Genomic DNA, 20,292 nt, shown 5'->3' with positions numbered 1-20,292 from the left:
GAGACCTCCCATCCTGTCAGCCGGTGTCTGGGATTCAAAAAAGATCCTCGGGTAAAGCTGCTGAGGACTCGGCTCCTCCTGTTTTGATCTGTAAAAGCAGCCGAAAGAACTCATTGCAGCCAGGCAACAAAGGTCTTTTTTTTCCCCTTTACCCTGATGTTGGGCCGGGGAGGCCGGGTGGGCCGGCCTGCAGGAGCAGAGAGCGGCAGGAACGTGGCGGGGACCGAGCTGGGTCCCGGGGTGCTGCGGGGGCCCAGCCTCGGCCTCCGGAAGCTGCGCCCAAGCTGCCCGCTGGAGCTGGGCCATGCCCTGCTGCTGCGGGCGGCTCTCTGTAGGCGGTCTGTGACCTCCCGCGTTCAGCGAAGGCCTTGCGCTCTTCGGAGGGGCCTGCCGGGCCCGCGCCTCCGGGAACGCCGCGGAGCCGCCCCCGCAGGGTCCCTCGGGCGGAGGCGGACGCGGCTGCGCGGGGCGAGAACAGCCGCGCGCCGCCCTGCCCCTCCCCGCGTGCCCGGCAGCGGGCGTGACGTCAGGGGGCGGAGGCGGAAGCTGCTCCCGAGCGGCGCCCGGAGCGTGGCCGTGCCGCCGGGGAGGCTGAGCGCGGAGGAAGTCTGGTCCCGCCGGCGCACCGTCGTGCGAGCGGCCGCCATCTTGTGCGGGAGGTGGTGGCAGCGCTGCGCTGCGCGGAGGAGCGGCCGTCGCGCCTCCCTCGCCTGCCCTTTCCCCGCCGTCCTGCTGCCGCGGCGCCATGTCTGCCGAGAGTCCCGAGCCCGCCTCGGCCGAGGAGCAGAAGGTGGGTGGCCGGGAGCCCCCGCTCAGCCCCGCCGAGGAGCAGGAGGAGGCCCCGCGGGGCTTCTCCCGCCTCCATCTGCGCGCTGAGGCGGAGCGGGGGGCGCCGCGGCCGGCCCCTCTCCCTCCCTCAGCCGGGGGAGCTTCGCGGGCTGCCGCGGCCCTTAAGGCAGCGTCTCCCGGGCCTGGCCGCCCTCCTGGCCGCGGCCGGAGCCCCCTCGGAGCAGCGGCCCTCGCCGGGGAGGAGCCCCGGCCCTTCCGCCGCCGCGCTGGGGGCAGGGGGAGCCGGGCGGCTCTCCCTAGCCGCCCGCCACCGCCGGCTCGGGCGGGACGGGGCCCGGGGCCTGCGGCGGGAGCGGCGTTGTGCTGCAGGCCGGAGCGGCTGGGAGGGCGCGGGCCCTGCCGCCCGCGGCTGGCGGAGGCTGGAGGCGGCGGAGCGGCACCACCATGTTGGCTTCTGCACTTGGGAATTTTTGTTCTCTGGTAAATCGTTGGCGTGCTCTGGCCTGGACGGGCTAATGGCGCTTCTTCGCTCCCTGGACCAGCTTCGGCCCCGCTCTGCGCCGGGTGCTCTGCCTGCCAGGGCGTCCTGGGGGGAAAGAATTTCAGCTCACAGTCGCAGCAGCTGGAGAGCAGCCATAATCCGGTGGCTAAACTTTTGTGTCACTTTTAGAAAATTTTCTGCTTTTAACGTAAGCTATTTAGGACGAGAAGTATCCAAAACACAGTGGCTGTGGCCTGTTCTAGTAAAGGCTTTTAGAAAGAATAACTGGCTGGGTTATCTTGTGATGGCACTGTTATGTCATCTCTGTAACTAATAATTTTATAGTTTCTTAAGTGGAATTTGGCTTTATAGATGACTTTATGCTGTTAGCAGTTTCCCTCTGTTGGCTGTGACTTTAAGAAGCCGTTTGTTTTTTAGTCTTGTCATTGCTGTATGGACTCAGTTGCAATCTCCACAGCTATTTCTGATAGGGAGCAGTTAGGAAACACAAGTACTGCTTTGAAGGACGCTGAAAGAGAAAGCTTAATCTTCCTCAGCTGTCAAGTTTTTGTTTAATAATTTACAATTTGTAATGTGAGTTAGTCATCCAAGTAGAGCTTTGGGGTTTAATATGGAATGATACCTTCTCAATAGGTGCAGTAATCAGAACCAGCTTCTATGGCAGGTCTGTAATCTACTCTTAAACGCGTGTGTTCTGCAGCTTGGCTTTATGTTCATGTTAGGTAGGCTACTGAAGGGATACCCTTCCTGTTCAAAGCCTATAAAAATAAATCCCTGGCCTACGCAGCACTCCTAGAATAGCTCTGTAATAAGAGCATAGTAAAACATGTGTTAGCAAGTTTATTGTGATGCCTTCTAGTGTGTTCTGATGAAGTCAGGTGGCTGGGGCTGATTTTGCTAACTGAGTTTCAGACTGAAGTCTTGAAATGCCGTGCTTACTCAGCGTTTTGAAAAATTGCCCTTTATTTGAGACACAGGAGTCCCTTACTGATCTGCTAATTTAGTTTTAATCTGATGAGGTGTTCAAGACAAATTAATGATGTCAATAAAATAAAACTTTGGTTTTTGTGAGTTTATATCCTTTTAGGATACTGTGATATCAGTGCTATTATGGCATTGCAGTATTAACCTTCACTAAAACTGTTTGTCTGGGTAGGCAAAATTGAACATTGACTCAGTTAATGCTTAGCTCTGAAATACTTATATAAACAACCCATTCTGCAGTACTTATTCATATGTATGCTCAAAAAAGATGAAGCCCCTAAATGAACTTTGAGGCAGCATTGTCATGATCAGACCTCTTTTCTAAACTTTTCTAGTGTGCTCTAAGAAGCTTGTGCATGTGTTAGGTGAGAAAGTGTTAAACAAGAGAGCGATGTACATTGAAAACTTGCCAAAGACCAGTGTTTCCTGTTCTCAGTGTGAAAACCCAGGATAGCGGCAGGGGGAAGTTCAGCAACAAAGAAACTTTAGACATTGGAGAACATATGCTTCATTGACTGACTCTCTTTTTGCCTTAAAAGCCTATATTTTTCAGGAAGCTTTTCAGGAGGTGGTGCATTTTGTTTCTGGACTGGCTTCTGCCACATCAGTTCGCTGTAGAGTTGTGCTGTTGTCATGTTTTTCCCATTTTCTGCTTTACAGTTTGTCTGATGTCTTTTGCTAAAGAGGATGAGCTCTTCATACCAGAGTTTGAAAAGGCTGATGGCTCTTTTTTTAGCCATTTAGTTCAGTTGTCCAACAGATATGGAACTTCATGCTGCTAGTACCTCTGTAAAGATTAAAAGCAAAAGCTATCTTTAAATGAGTTAGGTAACTACTGCCTTCCTGGTAGATCTTTTTAATGAAGTAAGCAGACTTCATTAGCTGTGTCAAATTCCTGTAGAGAACTAAAATTATAACTTTTGTGTGGTTGTCGCTAGGAAGAAGAGCGCGGTGTATCTTGATTTCCGCCCCCCCAATCATCTGTTAGTCACTTGGTTGTTGCTTCTGTAACTCAAGGGAGAATGTTGTAAATGTATGAATGGCCTTGCTGGCTTGGGTTAAAGCCTTTGTGGCTCAACAACACATCTCCAAGCATGCTCAATACCGTCTAGTCCACAGAAGAATATAAGGTCAGGACGTGCATGCAGTGATCTTCCCCAGAAAACTATCCCAGGTCTCGGCAATCTGTGGTTTAAAAGCCTTCTGAGCTGCAAATGAACACATCGAGTTGCTTTCTGAATCCATATAAATTCTTGGCACTCCCTGTATCCTTTGGCAAGGAGTTCTGCAGCTTAACTATGTTTTATATGAAAAACTGTTGTCTTAAGTATTTTTTGAACCTGCCATCAGCTGGTTTTGTTTGACACCCCAAGTCTTTTACTGAAATTCTTTAATTTGTCTTGCGTAGTTTTTTGAGTCTTAGTTGTTCTTGGTCATCAGGAGTAAGTGACTGTAGTCTGTATCCTTTTCAGCCGCATTGATGCATAACACAGTATTTTGTGTTTTGATTGCCTGCTGTGTGATGATTTGTCAGCCCTGTGAGTCTGCATAAATGTCCCCTTTGATGCACCATGAATACATATTTATGTAAGCTATTTATTGTTGGCCCTCTGTTCTTAAAACTGTCTCCTTTTGGTTAGTGTTGGCAAAACATGCCCCCTCAAATGCTTTGTCTGTTGGCTCAACAGTGAGTACCCAGTGATTCAGCATTAGATATTGAAAGTGTTTAGCTGAAAGGATTGCTTTTGAGAAAATCCAGTTGGTGTCGGTATGATAGTAAAGCACAACAGGAAGAACAGCAGCTGAAGAATGATCTTTATAACAGATGAAAACTGTGGTCTTGTCTAGTATGATATTATATAGTGAGAAATAGTATAGTTCTATGTTCAGTAGTGTGAGGGAAACTTTGCCCTTTTTGTTTAATTGTATTTTGCATTGTATTGCCTAACTGTGTTTTTAATCTAATAAAAAGCATTGGTTCCTGTCCTCATAGAAGTTTCTCTTAAACTGTTATGAGAATTTCTATCTTTCCTTGGTAGAACTGTTAATTCAGATTCCCACTGTATTGTGCAAAGCTGTCTGAGATGTCTCGGCCTAATGGAGCAACTAGACAATGTTATATTCTAAATCCGTTGTTATAACCTTTGCTTCTGAGGTTTCTTACCAGAAAGATGTTGAATATTATAGAACTTCGAGCTTTTATAGGAGATATAGGAAAGGACTGGGGTAGGCTAGTGTGGTGGCTCTAGTTCTTTGGCAGTTCTGACTTCAGTAACTCCCAGCTGCTTGTGTTCCTCTGTCCTCCCTGCTGCTGTGCTAACATACCTGTTTGTGCAGCTGCTTGGTGATCCAGACTGTGGAAACTGATACAAATGAAACACAGCCCAACAAGGAAAAAAGCCAAAAAGATGGTTATTTTTCTGTTGAATTAATTTCTGTAACCCATTCATGTGGAGTGCACGCAGTCATGCTGACTGATGCAATGCAAAGGATGATGACATGGATTGAAAAGAGTGTGAAGGGGCTGCCTAAGCAGCTCTAAGTCGGTATGAAACCTTAGTCACAGATGAATGTGAGGCTCTCCTGATATCAATGGCAATTCTTCTTTCCTGCCTAAAAGTCTTTCTGTGACTTCAGATGATAATAACAATTCAAGAACTACAGCAGTCAGTGCAAATCAATACATATTTTCCCTGAACTAGCAATGGTTTGCATGAAAAAAAAAATGGCCTTGGCCAAATACTGGAAAATGGCAAAAAAGAATTTTGAATGGAAGATATTTTAGAAATGATCTAATAGAAGAAATTGTGCTTCATACATCAAATTGCTACATGGACCGGAACAGATGAGTGTAAAGTAGAGGTCATTGTTGAAAGACTGGATATACGAATTGCAGTTTTTGCCAAATGAGTATCTTCCAATGATTACTTTGAGCATCCATATTTTACAGTATACTCATAGGCATTTTATTTTACACAAATGCACTATCCAACTGTCTTCATCCTCATAATTTTAGGATAATTATATACATGTATAGAGAAATACAGTATTGTTGCTATTATATGATAGCAGGCATGTTTTTGAGACTGAGCTACTTTAACACTGTTTCACAGTGAATATCAATACATTACAGTTAGAGCAGTCATACATAGATTGTGGCAATGCAAGTGCTAGTCTGTCTGTGCAACTTCATGATCAAACAGGGGTAGCTGAAAAAAAAAATCCTGTGGCTCTTGCCCAGCTTTCAACATTCGTTTGTTCGTAGTGGAACCCTTGTTTTGACCAAAAATGTTTTTTGTTTGGGGGATTTTTTTTTAATTTAATAATTTAATTTTACTATAGACTACTTTTATGTGAAAGAGAAATGCATTGATTAGATTCAAACACGTCTCCAGGAAAGGCATCTAAGATGGCAGGCTGAACTCCTACAGTTGCTGTCAGTATTTGAGAGAGAATGTATGCAAATGTCTGTTCAAATAATTGATATGTTCACTTGGTAGCAGCAATCGGCATGTTGGTGAATTACCTGCAAAGGTATTCTGCATAAATAATTCATTATGGTATATTTCATTTACAGTATTGCTAATTGTCTTTCAGGAAATGGAGGATAAGGTGATCAGCCCAGAAAAAGTTGAAGAAGCAAAATTGAAAGCAAGATATCCTCATCTGGGCCAGAAGCCAGGCGGCTCAGACTTCTTGAGGAAGAGGCTTCAAAAAGGAGTGAGTTCTTTATTGTCCGCAGGGTATGGACAAGAAATACCAAAATTCCTGTACCTGTGATTTTTTTTTTGCACTCCACAGGCCTTTGCTTGAGTAAGAGTGCTAAGAAATTTAAACTTTGTTTGCGAAAGCACAAGGAAGAGAAATTTGTTTCCACAAAACAAATGCCAGATTGGCGGAATAGCTGTTTACATCATCAGTGGCTCAACTGCACTTTTTAGAAAAAATTAAACTTAGAAGCTGGCTCAGTGCTTCTGTGATAGACTTCATAAAAAAAACATTATAGTAAACACTAAGGGTCAGAACCTCATGCCTGTTTTGTACTGATCTTATCTTGCCCATTCTTATGTCCCCAAAATGTATGTCCACTCTTATGATCCATGTTTTTAGCACACACAAGCTTAGTGTCTGCTGTGTTACACCAGGCGCTATCTGACATCAGTGGTTTGAGAGTGGCGGTATAATTCTGAATATATAACCAAAAAATAATGATGGAAGAATGAAGAGTGAGTTAGTATTTCAATATTGTTCCACATTTAACCAGTGTCTGTTGTTTTCTTAGTTATTCAACTGTTTATTTTTTTAGTTTAATTATTCATAAAGTGATTATGTAATGCCTTTCAGGCATGCTAGAACTCTGTTCTTGGAATAATTCTAGTATATCACTATTTCTGATGGTGCTTTCATTGCTGTCACACTGTGTTATTGGGGGTTTTTGTGGGGTTTTTTGTGGCTTTTTTGTTTGTTTTGGGGTGGGTTTTTTTTGTTTTGTTTTTTTTTTTTTTACTATTGCCTAGGCTCTTTGACTGCACGCAATGATTCCGAGTATAAATCCTTTGCAAACCAGCTGTTGGAGTTCAGTGCTGATCTAATTCTGTGCTATCTGGTAACATCTCCTGGGAATTGTAACTGTTGGTAGGTTTTTTGGATAAGCTTTCTCTCATCAGTTGGAGCATGTGCAGCATAGTTAATGGCTGCTGGGCATGGGCAGGTGGTAGGTTAGGTGACTCCTTTTGTGAGTTGTGCTGTTATGTGGTCAAAGGCAGCCTAAATGAGACTTCAAGTGGGTTCAGTGTATGTGTAGACACAGAAGGGAGAAGGTAAGTATGTGTTGCGATGATAATTCAGGGAAACAGACCAGCATCCACTCCCTAAGGTTTGATGGCCATAAAGGAATTATGACTGCTTGCACTCAGTGCAAATGTGAGGAGAACTTGCTGCCAACAATAACAATCTGTACAATATCTTCATCTTGATTATAGCACTATTTAATGCAAAGGTTGTGGCAGCCTATATTTTCAAATTTGAGCAGAGGTAGGCCAGGGGGCATCTTAATTGACTAAGTGTTTGGGATTTTGCTACTATGATGAAAGATGGCATAAAGTTGTGGATTCCAAATTTGCCTTCTTCAGTTCTTCATTCCTGATGTGGTAATAACCTTCTTTCATTTTATTTTTTGTTATTTTTGTTTAGTGTGCTCAGTGTCTTAAATGAGGAAGCATCTTTACTTGATATAGACACCTGGTGTACTTTGGGCTGCCTGGATTGCTGAAGTTTAAAATAGTGAGGATAGGGAGTACGCTTTCAGATAGTGTTTCTGACATGAAGACACCTGGACAGACATAGTCAGTTGGAAAGGGATGATCAAATACAGGGCATCTATGAGAAGCTAGAGTAAATCAGAGGAAAATACAGGAATAAGTTAAAGGAAGAAATGGACTGATATTCTAATGCATGAAAGATGGTAGGTTTTCTCAGATATTCTTCTAAATGTATGTAGTCAACCATAGCCCAGATTTTCTTCGATTTGGCAACTAGCACACACTTTGCCCATTGATATTTGCTCTCAAGAAGTGTTCTACATTGGGTGCACACACCATTATTAGCACGCTTTCTCCAGAATAACAGTAGATTAGAACAGTGCTACACCATGCTCTTGTAGAGGAATTCTATTTGGAGCTCTTACATAGACAGAAATAGATATCTCTTAACAGCAGTAGCAGATCTAAAGGTTGAGCAATTCTGTTATTACCTAGTTGCTGTTTAAAAGTTTATTTTGGTTTCTTCAGTTTTGAAGGGCAAAAATATGAAAGCCTTTTTCCAAATCAGATTATGTTATAACTTGAAGTCTAGTCTGCAGATGCAGTGTTAGAACATTGTGGTGTAAATAGGGATTACACACTCAAAAGGATTGAATTGTGAAGGTTTATGAATAAAAGCGTGTGGTTCAGATGTACTACTGACTGCATGGGAAAAACAGATTGATAGCTTTAAGGCTCTGGCAGGGAACGTTTAAAGGCTTCTTCAGGAGGCCTTGCATAAGTGCTCCCCTGCCCCCCTTAGATAAAGGCCTGTTAAGTCAGGTGTTCAAATTATGTCTCTCTTAACAACTGCTGCTACTGAACATTTTGCAGCTTGTTAGTACTAATGCAAAATAAAGAGTATGGTAGTAATATGCTGCCTGGAAGCACTTAAACATAGCAGGTAGTGATGGCTGTTGTTCACCTGACTGAGGAATAAGCCTATATAGAGCTAACTAGGGAGTGTTCTCTTCAGAGATAATTGTAAGCAGCAATTGCTAGTGTAAATCTTTGTGCTGAATCTAATTTTTTTGGCCTCATATGACAATCTGTTCAAAATCATGGGTTACAAGTACCTTAACGGTAGACCTCATGGTAATATGTAAACAAAATACAACTTTCTTGCAAAATGTGTCAATGAGCAGTTGAAGACTTGATGCAGACCTTGGATGAAATTGCATGCCACATCTTACTTACCGTGATGCAGGTAAATCATAACAGTCATTTGGCTTTAACATCCATTAGATAACTTAATATCTGACAACAAAGATGACTGTTAAAGGTAATGCTAATAAAAATTTGCTGAAATATTAAGGAACACTGTTTTAGAAATTCAAACCTAAGGTACTCACTTTTGTATTCAGAAGAAACCTGGAGCGTGGGATAAGAATTTCCTTCACACAGTGCTTTTCAGAAGGACAACACAGTAGATTTGACTTTGCTAAAAAATTGGTTTGGGAACTTTAGGGATTATAGTTTCACTGTTTTAATGTGTGCAGATAAGAGGTTTTCTTGTTAGCATGCAGTTTCATGCTGCTTTGATCTTCTGGTATGATAGAGCAGGCTCTGTTTTCCAGCTTTAGTTCATGCATTGTTTGGTTATTCTGTGTAGCAGAACTTGTTCACTGCAACAAAATTTACAAACCCCAAGGTTTCACTTGTGGGAGATCAGAGCTCTTGGGAAAACTAGGGCAAAAATAATGTTCACTTATGGTGTGAGTTTAATGGTATCTGTAGAACCTTAACTGTATACTTACCTAATGTTAAGAGTCTAGCTATGTGTGCTTAATAGTCTTGATAAGATTTTTTTTTTCTAATTAACATAGAGCTACCTTGCCAAGTCAGGAAGATTTTATAACTGTTTTTAAAATTTAAAGAATATATTTAACTATGTAATTCAGTGTATGAATCTGATAAGATTTCAGGCTTTTAAATATATGTGTTTTGTCTTCTAGCAAAAATACTTTGATTCCGGTGATTACAACATGGCTAAAGCAAAGATGAAGAATAAGCAACTGCCTACTGCAGCTCCTGACAAGACAGAAGTCACTGGTGACCATATTCCTACTCCACAGGATCTTCCACAGCGGAAACCATCTCTTGTTGCTAGCAAGCTGGCTGGCTGATGAGAACAGCTGAACTGCATGATTATTCTAATTTCTGTTATTTCTCCTTAATAGTTATTTCTTACCCTCACATCCCCCTTTTTCTTTCTTACACTAAGTCATGAGACTGACAGCTTTGCAGGTAGCGATAGCATGTGCTGCTATTGTAAGGGAGTACTGTTAAGAGTAAAACGTGTAGTATTTGGACTAGTTGAGAAAAATGCACTGATTAAAAAGGACAAGTTTGGTTAGAGCAATGTAATCTACTTGAAAATGTACATATTGCCCATTTCCTAGTTGTAGGACTGGTTCCAGCAAGTGACATTGCAAGTTTTACGACTTCTAATGTTTCTGCTTTTGTTATTTCATCTTAATTACAGCATATTTGTATTTAATATAACCTCCAGTTGTGTTGGGTTTTTCTTCTGTGTTTGGGTTTGTTGTCTAAAATAGAGGTTTAGACCACAAGTTGCTAGATGGTAAAGCATGTATAAAAACAAAGACAGGGCTCTGATTGAATTTTGTTTCTGCTTTTGAACTTGAACGGCCTTAAACCTATTTCAGCTTTAACAATAGAGTTTTTACTTGGGCAATATTTGCCCATTCTGGTGTAACTCTTGTGAATCTAGTGCTTATTGACAACTGCCTGTTGAAGCTGGTATTCTTTTCAGTTCTGTAGCTTAGGACACACTTTTGTTGAAGATGTGAATGAAGTGTGCATGTGCATAGACTGTTGAATTCACTCTTGTGCCATTTTTGTAAATACAATAGTTTTGCACAACCTTTTGCAAACGTCTATTAGTTTTACATTTTAAAAAGCAGATAATGTGCCAATCAAAGCACAAGTGATTCTGTATCTTTCAAAGTCCTGTCCTGAAACTAAGAGTCCAGAATCTTGCTACTGAAAGTAAAAATTGAATACCTGAAATTTGTGAAACACATTTACACTTGACTCAGCCTTATGCTTTTGCGGTTGTATATTTTGTTTCGCAACAATGTCCAGCATTCAGATATAAATCTGGAATTTGTACCTGTATTTGGAGGCAAGTGCCCTTTCTGTTCAGTAGCTCTTAAAGCTTTTAAAGCTGAAATGCCCTGTCTGATGACATGGGAGATGGCTAAATGTACTGTTCTAGAGAGTTTCCTGTGTGGCAAACTCCAAATCTAGGCTTGCTAAGGTTTGATATGCAATTGTCTTTGGGCTATTTTAGAATTCTGGAAGTGGAAAGGTGTAATTTTTTTTTTTCTTGGACTCCTGAACTGGTAGTAAACTAAATCCCTTTTTCTTTGTTATACAGCAGCCCCTCATTGGCATTGGGGAAACAAAGAACTGGAAGTAGTATTTATATAATGACCTATTGAGAAATAGGTAACCTTTCATGTCAGAAAACAGGAATGAACTTCAGTTCATCTTTATGATGCAGGTCATAAGTACTAGATTGCCGAAATACATAGTTGATACTAGACAGGTAACTTGATGCATTTAAAAAGATGTTTGTTCAATGAAATCAGAATATTAAAAGTGCAGTATGATCCATAATGTAATTGATTTTAATATAGGTAATCACAGCCTTGATGTTCTTCGGGAGTATAAGAAACTCTTTTAAAAAGATCAGTTTACTGAATACTTTTTTCTTTAAAGAAACAGTTCTGTAACAGCCATTTACAAACAAAGCACCAATGTGGATATTATAAGAGAAAACACTCTTAAAGATGCATGTTTTTAGAAGGATGTGCTTTGTGATGACATATTCAGAAAGGTCTTAAAACATAAAGGACTGCTAGTCAAAAAGCACACTGGCCCGTATTTTCTGCAATGCTCTCTTCTAAAGGCAAACATAAGAAAATGATCAAGAGAAAATGAAAAATCTTAATTTGGCCCTGTTTTGATGAGAACACGAGCAAAGTATGTTGGTGTCTAATGTCTTTGGTTCAGAGAAGTCATTCTAGAGAATTTTGAAATTGCTAACCTGATTCTTTTCAAGTCTGTATAGCCCTTTTCTAGTAATTAAATCGGCTCTGTCAAGCCTGTCCTTACTCCTTATCCTCCACTAGTATTATAAAGAATTTGTGATTTTTGCAGAACAGGTTGAAGAAACGGACTTACTTGACTTCTTTAAGTAAGAAATTAGGCTGGGGGAATAGTAAGGAAACTAGGTATATTGAAGCAAACTGCTTTTTATAGATGTTTGTCCTAATGTGAAAATCCCTCTTTATTTTTGTATGTATAAAAGAAATTGAAACTTAATGATAGGACTGGGCCTGAAACAAATTTTGAACAATTTAAGGTGACTTGCTGTGTATTGTCTGGTGCCACTATTCTGTAGCTCACATAAGGTGAGCTTTCTTGATGTTTGGGAAGGTTTTAAAAAATAGCCATTTAAATTTAAACATTCCACTTGCTTAGCTACAACTTAGCTTGTCCTGCTGGTTGGACAACACAAGCTCTTCCAGTGTTCACTCAGTGACTTGCAGTTCTTAAGATTACTACAAATTCAGCTATGAATATATTATCCTTGTGTATATTTGAAGTACTGTAATACTAACTAGGTCAATGATGGATTATGAGCCTTCACATCTGACAGACCTCAGTAGCAGGCACAGCTATTTTGATTCTATACACTGTATAAAACTTAAGTCCAATAATCACTTAACAGTAAATCAAACATGACTGCAAATTGATGCTTACTTTCAGCTTACTCCAGCAAGATAACTCAGCTATCCAAACTTATGTACATAATGTATTATATGAGTTTTACCATTTGATAATTACCTTTTTCAAAGAAAACCTGTCCACACTATAGACTGGCAGTCCCTTTCATATCTTGCCTTTAAAAATAGACAGTGTTTAGTTATTAGAGTAGTACTCACGTAGGCTTATAATAGCAGGTAGCACCAACATTTTATTCAAGATAGTTAAGTGGATTAATTACAACTTCACAGGTATGTTCCCAAATCTGTAGCACCAAAGGCTTCCCTCTCATTGTTCTTGATGTAGTAGGACAGTGTTTGTGTAAAGGCCACAGGAGTACATTTTGTTGGACATATTTACACCCAGTCAAGATGTTAAGGTGATAAAAATGTCAACTGTTCTTTACAAACTTACACTTTGTATAGTATACAGAATAAATTGATCTACTTAGTTTTTATTGCAACGTGGAGATTTGTCTTGTCTTTACTGTGGTTTCCTAAAAGATACTGCATACTTTGGTATTCTCTATGGAAAATTTCTAAAACCTAAATCTGCTACTCTGTATCATTAAAAATATGACTGGGCTTTGGTTTCTAGTATGTTAGACTACAGAATTACTTCAATGTAATCACATTTATATATATTTCAGTGCTTATTTTTCTAATAAGGCAATTAAAGCTTATTGTTTGAAAACTCCGTAACAGATGATTGTTTTGGTCCCTTGCACTGAGTGAAGGGGATTTCTGGGAATTAGCTTGGCATATAGAAGTTTGCATTGCTATAGACTGTATTGGCCTGAGTATGGCTACATTTCCAAGAAATCAAGATGCTGGGAAAAGTCCAACTAATTTCATATTCAGACTGTGACTTAAATGCTGATCTTTGTGGAACTTCAAGATCCACGTGGTATATTTACAGTTAGCTCGGTCACCGAGGTCATAGTAACACCCTCTGTACTCTGCATCTCTAACAAACTGAGGATAAAAATGTCCAATTTAAGTAGTGTCATTCAAATACCATGCTGAGGCAGTGCAAAGGCTGCATTAACACTGGCATTAGTAATGTGAGTAACTTACCTGAATCTCTGTATGGGCAGTGGCATCAATCTTCAGGTGAAGACAAACCATTTAATTACAGGCTTATTGCCCAAATCTGTTTCTAATTAGAGCTGTGTCAGGTATGGTTGCACAGACCTGTGCTCAGAGAAGCTTTGCATTTAGTGGCTGTGCTTGCAGAACGTGACCACATGATTCAGGAGGGAGGCAAGGTTGCAGTAACTTGTTCATTTGATGGCTGGGGGGCTCTCTGTGAGGTTGGGAAGAACAGACTGGGGGAGCGTGCAAGCAGGATGAATGTGGGGTTTTTTGTTTTTTCCTGGTTTCGGCTGGGATAGAGTTGATTTCCTTCCTAGTGGCTGGTGTAGTACTGTGTCCCAGCCGGAACCAGGACAATGCAAGAATGGGAGCTATGGATTCTTCTGAATCTTCAGGAATCTTCAGGTCTGTTCTCAGGTGTTGTTCTCAGGTTTATACTGTTGAAAAAAAATCTGCTAATACATTGAAAAGAAAATATGTATGTGGGGTTCTAGAGACAAGAGAAGTCTTCCTAGTATAGGCATAGATGGATCAAGGCAAGCTTTCTGCATGGGAATTTCATCATCTAGGTTAAGAATTCATTGTGTCTTGCCTTTCTTGTAAGCCCAAAAAACCCGGACGTAAATCCCAATTGTTATCGGGAGAACACATGCATGGTACATGATTTTATTTTTTCCTGCCTATCTCTTACATTACATTTCAGAGTTCTTAACTGGTAACTATTCGGTCAGTACTGGCTGAAACCAGCCCTGTTTGTTTTCTACAGCTGAAAGTTACAGGCCTAATCCTTGTAGTGTGAGAATATAGGAAAGGGTAGTAGGAGGATTTTAGCTTATGAATTCCTCAGTTAGCTTTGTCTGTCTTTCCAGTGAAAGTCACTTGGAGTTAAACTGATTGTCAATGTTGTATATACAAATGCTTTTCTAAAGGAGTGGATAGGCCCATCCACTGTGCCACATACACCATCTCATGTTCCTTATGTTCCCAGTATATATTACGTCTGTGCTTCTAATGATTTCCCTTTTCTGTTTGGCCAACAGAATCCACCACTCGCTTGTGGTACAGCGTGACAGCAACAGAATAGGAAGTCCTAACTGAGAAGGGAACTTTTCTGCCACAGTTGAACAGATCATGGATGTAAACAGAACATAGATGTAAGAAAAAAAGATAGGACAGATGCTTTGTAGTCACTTCTGAAAGAAATTACATAAACTAATCTCAATTCATAGAAGGATTATTGTCTATCTTTTTGTTTGATTGGGTTCAAGTTCAGTATAAAATTCTGCATGTGGACTGTGTCAGCTACATCAGCCATACATTGTCAGCTGGAATAGCCTGGGATATATGCTCTGAAATCAAATACCATAAATGATCTTTTTGAAAAGATGCTGTGCAGGATATGAGATGAGGACATTTAAAATCTTGCCAGCAAATGTTTGATGCAGGAGATGCATGTTAAAGTAATAAGTAGTCTGTCTAAATACATTACAAACAGGTTGTTTCTTTGCAGCTTTCAGTGCCCCCAATTCCTGTCCTTAATGGCAGATTTGAAATCCTCGTTTATGCAAATTGTGTCAAATCATAGCATATTTTGGACTCGGATATCTATTTTTTGCTGGGGCTTATAATAACGTTTGGCTCCTGAGCTCCAGCTGTGAATGGCTGCTACAGTAATCCACAATCCAAGCGAACTCCTGAAAGGAATGTCTTTGAATTTAGATACCATTCTGAAGAAAGGGTATTAAATATCGGATATGAAGCAGCACACAGTCAGAGGGGAGGTTCAGGTCCCTTCTGAAAACAAAATTGTGAGATTTCTGTGGTTCATACATCCAGATTCTTAGATTAAGCCTGTTAAAGGGGGATGATCACACTCTTAAATGAACCCCAAATCACTTTTCTTTTGTTATACATGAAAGATGACTGGTAGCTTTGTAGTATAGATCTCTGTTTTGCCGTAGTGTACACGTGAAGAGCAGCTGTGCAAACTTCTTAGGCAAAAACCTCACCCTTGACCTGGACACCAATTTGCAGGAACCAGTTTTTGGCTTCTTGTAGGACTGAGAGCAAGTGTCCAGTTCTGCTGATGGGAGTGAGCCTCCTAGGCATGGGACAGTAACAGTAATTGTGGTTGATAATCCTGGACATACTGGCAGAACATGGGAAGGAAGGTATTTTTTTAATTCAATTCTCATTAGAGTTTGAACTCTCCCAGCAAAATCAAGTTGTTGTTGTTTTTTAACCTCTCTTCTGAATTTACTAACCTTAGTTTACTAGCTGTGAAGACCGTATATCTGCGCCTAATACAACTCCAGGGAAGGCTCCATATTTTAATCTTAACTATTTTTCTTTTTCATTTGTGCTTGCTACTTTCTCCATCTCCTTTCTTTTAGATAGCAGCAGTAAAGTACAGCTAGATTGTAGCATTTATTGGGAGTGTTTATTTTGGGAGTCAAGATAGCTTGATTTTTATTTCTGGCTGTTAGTCAGTTGATGAGTGATTTCGAGCAGGTCACCTATCTCTTTCACGGCTCATTTTCTCTGTAGAACAGGTTTGTCTGTTTCTTTGATAATCACAGCAAGTTTCAGGGGAAGTACAGATACTACCTGCTGAATACAGAGCTGTTATCTGAACAGTTGAATTTTGCAGAGATGATACCACTTAAAAAGTCAAAGCACTTTGGTGGAGAGTGTGGCAAAGATAACTGTTTCAAACTTGTTTTGTATTTTGGACCACTTGGACTGGTAGGATGCATTCCCAAGGTGAAAAAGGAAAATACAGAAAGGTAGTAATAGCTTCAGTTCTGCTGTCAAAAGAACTCTTGCCATAATGCGAGCTGTAAAGAACACCCATTAATGATTCATAAAGCAATGAGCTGCCATCTCAAGACCTAGCCAGAACATGGATTATGCTTTTAATTCCCTTTTGACATGGAAGTTAAACTTTATGTGTACCTTCATTTCTTGGCGAGAACTGGACTTGCTTATCAAAGGAACTGTTTTGGGCCCAGTCCTCTTCAGCGTTTTCAGTAGTGGTTTGAATGATCAAGATGCAATCAAGCTGGAAGAGGTTGTAAACACTTTGAAGGATGGGATCAGAATCAGAGAGAGAAAACAAAAAATGGAGAACTTGGCACCTGGGAAATACATGCAGAAGTACACAATGGGAATAACTGGATTGGTGGTGGGGTGGCGGCTAGGCACATAGAGGCTGCAGTAGGCTGTCAACCAGATGTAAATCCCGTCAGATGAGGCTGCTGCACAGGAGGGTACTCTGTTGGCGTGACCTGGAGCGTTGCCTGCGAAAGGAAGGGGTCGTTCCCCTGTACCCGGCCTGGTGACGCCCGAGCTGCAGAGCCTGCAGGTTTGGGAGCCGCACCTCGAGTAGCACACAGGCTGGAAAGCGACAAAAATTATAAACGTCCCTGATGAAGAAATGAGTCACTTGTTCAGTCTAGCAGAAAAAAAAAAAAAAAAGCGGGACCAGGAGAGAGGGGAGGAACACCGGTTCTTGCACAAAGCGGGAGGCCGCTGTGGGGCCGCGCCGAGGCGGGAGGCGGAGCGGGCTGAGCCGGGGCTGGCGGCAGGGCGCGGGAGGCGGACAGCCGTCGCGGGTCTCTCCCAGCCCTGCCTTTCGGTCCTCCGCCCCCGGTAAAACCCGGGCCGCGACCCTCGGGGGTCCGGCAGCGCGGAGAGGGGAGCGGGCAGCGCCGGGGGTCCGACGCCGGCGGCCCCGCGGCACGGCGTGGTCCCCGGGCGGCGGCCGGCCCGCCCGCCCGCCCGCCGGTGGGAGGCATCGCGGCGCCCGCCTGCCTCCCTGCCCGCCTGCCGCCGCTCCCACAATGCACAGAGCGGCGGCAGCCCCGCCGCCCGCCAGGTAGCAACATGGCGCGCCGCGCCCGGGCCGCCGCCTGAGCATCCTCCCGCCGCCGCCTCCGCCTCCCGCCGCCGAGCTGCCGCAGAGGGGCCGCCCGCCCGCGCCCTGCGCCATGGCAGCCTCCGAGCTCTACACGAAGGTAGGGCGGCGGCGGGGCCGGGGGCTGCGCGGGGGCGGCCGGGCCGCGGGGGGTGGGGGGGAGAGGCGGCGGCAAGGGGGGGAGCGCGGGCCGGGCGGAGGTGGGGAGGGCGCGGGCAGGGCCCGGCAGCCGCCCCGCGGCGGGGTCGCCTCTTCCCAAGAGGGACCCGCATCCCGGCGGGGCGCGGGGGCAGGTCCCCGCCGCCGGTGCGTGCCCGGCCCGGTGAGTCACGGCCCCGCCGCGCCGCCTCTCCCCGGAGAGGCTCTGCCCGCCGGGCCGGGCCGGGCCCGGCCGGGGGCGGCGGGGAGGCAGGGCCGCTGCGGCGTCGTCCGCCCGCAGAGCACCGGGGGGGAAGCGGCCGTGCTGCCCTTCCCGTCGTGGGCACCGCGGACTTGCCGGGAGCAAGCGGCTGGGGCGGCTCAGCCAGCTGGGTGGAGGTGCGCCGCTCCGTTAAAGAAGCGCTTTGGGTTCGGATGGCCGTTCCACGCCGCTCCCTGCTGTTCGGTTATCTCCTTCAGAAATACCGTCCCCTTCCTTGTAGAAAAACACCTTCTACAACCTAGATGGTTCAACATTAAACTAGCCTTTTTGATGACACTGCACCTTTAGATTATATTTATTCTTTTGGCAGTCGTTCAGAAGCCCTACAGCCGGCAATGATGTGGTGCGTGACTCTCATACGCTTTTTAAACGGACATTTTTCTAATCTTTTCAGTCTTGTGTATCTTTAGTATCTCATCAGCTTCTACCCGGAAACAGTTACTGCCCTGCGCATCTTGATGATGGCAAAGCCTGCAAATCCAGAGCTGTTGAAATGATTGTTTTAACCACTAGCAAGACATTGCTCTGCCTTGATCTAGTGCAAAAATCTGAAGAAATGACAGACCACAGGTTTTTAAGGGCAGAAGGGATCACTGGGGTCACCAGAACTGAGCACCGCAGCACATCATAGCAAACTCCAAATACTTAGTTCAAAAAGCTTGCACAAAGTGTGTTTTATCGAAAGCCAATGCCATCTACATCCTTGAGCTGCTTCATGAAATACTCTGAAATTATCCCCAGTCTAGCTTTTTGTGTGATGACAGAAAGGAAAGGAAACAGCCTTTTTGTTTTGGCATGAATAGTTCACCGTATTTGTTGAGTCCTCCCACTCGGCTATGGTGGACAGCATGTTGACTGTGCATCAGTACAAATCAAACTGGGCAGTCCTTTCAATAAGCTTGACCATATCTGAATAGTATATTTGTGTAGGAGAGATTGAATGTGAGGAAGTGAGGTGCGTGCCTGCACCCCCTGAGGAATGCTAAATGCATTAGTTGATGTGAGGCATCTCGGTGTCATCTCATAGAAGAGTATCTCTGTTAACTGTCATGGCAAAAAGGGATGAAAATTAGCATTCTGGTCAAGAGAGCAATGGTGCTGCAGAGCTGTTCTCAGGCGCCCAATAGAGTTCAGTATCTCATCCATGATTAAGTAACATAAATAATGGATTTAAGGACATAGCGTGCGTGCAGAAGTAAAAAGAGCAAACACAAAGTCAAACAAGTGCGGGGGTGATCCTCCAGCAGGGACTCGCTGGGTGACGAAGGCCAGTGAGATCGCTTCTGTGCTTTACTCTCACACCACAGGCTGTTCTTCTCCTCTTTAGAGCCATATGTAGGCACAGAAAGAGCGACTTTCACATCTTTTTTGTACTGGCAGGCAGAGTCAGGATTGTCGTTCAGGACAGCTGCTTAAAGTACCAGAGCTTCCAGTATGGCATCGACACTTAACGTATGGTACTGGCATAGATACTTCGCTGGCAAGCAGGGTAGGGTATGAATTTGCAGCACATTGTTGCTGACTCTGTGTGTGCGTGTGTGTGTCCTGAAGCGAAGTACTTGGCAGCTCTCTTACCCTCTCCCACTGGAAACCCACGTCCCAGCTTGCCTGAGTTGTTCAGGTACCTGTGTTCATGTGAGTTACTTGGAACAACAGTTGGTAAAATTATGTTAATGACTGGATGATCAGTGTTGCAAAGAAGTTGTCAGCATCTCTTCAAATGTTGTCTGAGAACGGGAGAAGCAGACTTCTTATTTCCAGCTATTGTTTGTGGAAGTGGGGCTCTCTTAACATGCACTGTTAAGCCTTCAAATTCTGTTTCTTTGCATGCCAGCGTGAAAATAGCACCCACTATCCCAACCACATGTGCCATCTTGAAATAGCATAAAGGAACTCTTATTTTCCCAAGCTAAATTATTTTTTGCTAGAAACCAGTGATATACATTTTTGAAGAAAACGTGCCACTCCTATGAAAATCCTAATCCTTTGATTCATCCAGATGTATATCTAAACTTGGTGACCGTGTAGGCAGCCTCATTGTTGTGCATCGTTGTAGTTAATCTGGAAGTTTGGATTTAAGTTAAAGGACTGGCTGTAGCGCGCTCACAAGCTAGTTGTGAACAATGGGCCTGAACTGTGCTGGGCTTTGTATTCCTGTGCCCGGTGACGCTGCAAATACAGGCTCTGCTTGAAGGCATTAGCTTCAGTTTTGGGGTGCTGCAGTTTAAAACTGCTCCATGGGTTATATCCCAGGCATTCTTATTTAAAATATTATGCCTGTGAGCTCTGTTTAACTTGTCCTGTTGGACATCTATCAATGACAGGTTGGTGGTCCTGCTGTAAGGTCGTTTCTGGAAGCTTTGGTTCTTTGACTTTGGAAAGAAACTTAGGAGAATCTCAATGTCTTTCCTGAATCACCATAGCCCCGCTGAGCGGTGCTCGGATGTAGTTGATCAGCATTTCAGTATCTGTTGACCAACAACAGATAC

The 20,292-nt window shown here is 43.4% G+C and overlaps 2 protein-coding genes across 10 annotated transcripts in view; both read left to right on the top strand.

The window, feature by feature from the left end:
• The first annotated feature begins 109 nt into the window (after positions 1 to 109).
• ARPP19 (cAMP regulated phosphoprotein 19) lies at positions 110 to 13,068 on the top strand. 2 transcript variants are annotated; one of them, XM_072870945.1, is made up of 3 exons: positions 110 to 132; positions 5,873 to 5,995; positions 9,531 to 13,068. In XM_072870945.1, exons 2-3 carry the CDS (start codon positions 5,876 to 5,878, stop codon positions 9,699 to 9,701), a joined length of 291 nt encoding a protein of 96 aa, XP_072727046.1. In that variant the 5' UTR covers positions 110 to 132; positions 5,873 to 5,875; the 3' UTR covers positions 9,702 to 13,068. The 2 variants fall into 2 exon arrangements, with proteins under 2 accessions (XP_072727046.1, XP_072727045.1); XM_072870944.1 differs by lacking the exon at positions 110 to 132 and adding an exon at positions 527 to 790.
• Positions 13,069 to 17,001: 3,933 nt separating this feature from the next.
• MYO5A (myosin VA) overlaps positions 17,002 to 20,292 on the top strand; it is a 103,180-nt gene continuing 99,889 nt past the window's right edge. For all 8 annotated transcript variants that reach the window (XM_072869339.1, XM_072869337.1, XM_072869335.1 and 5 more), the window contains exon 1: positions 17,002 to 17,482. In XM_072869339.1, the coding sequence (XP_072725440.1) occupies positions 17,456 to 17,482 (27 nt within the window). In that variant the 5' untranslated portion in view covers positions 17,002 to 17,455. The remainder of the gene's footprint in view (positions 17,483 to 20,292) is intronic.

Source organism: Ciconia boyciana, chromosome 8 (assembly GCF_034638445.1).
Source record: "Ciconia boyciana chromosome 8, ASM3463844v1, whole genome shotgun sequence".
Lineage (NCBI taxonomy): Eukaryota > Metazoa > Chordata > Aves > Ciconiiformes > Ciconiidae > Ciconia > Ciconia boyciana.
This window is presented reverse-complemented; position numbering and strand designations above follow the sequence as displayed.

What these genes read in the sequence shown, in the direction of transcription:
- ARPP19 (XM_072870944.1), top strand. Translation starts at nt 746, where the DNA reads ATGTCTGCCGAGAGTCCCGAGCCCGCCTCGGCCGAGGAGCAGAAG. An exon ending in CCTCGGCCGAGGAGCAGAAG is followed by an intron (nt 791 to 5,872) that starts GTGGGTGGCCGG and finishes ATTGTCTTTCAG; the next exon opens with GAAATGGAGGATAAGGTGAT. An exon ending in GGAAGAGGCTTCAAAAAGGA is followed by an intron (nt 5,996 to 9,530) that starts GTGAGTTCTTTA and finishes TTTGTCTTCTAG; the next exon opens with CAAAAATACTTTGATTCCGG.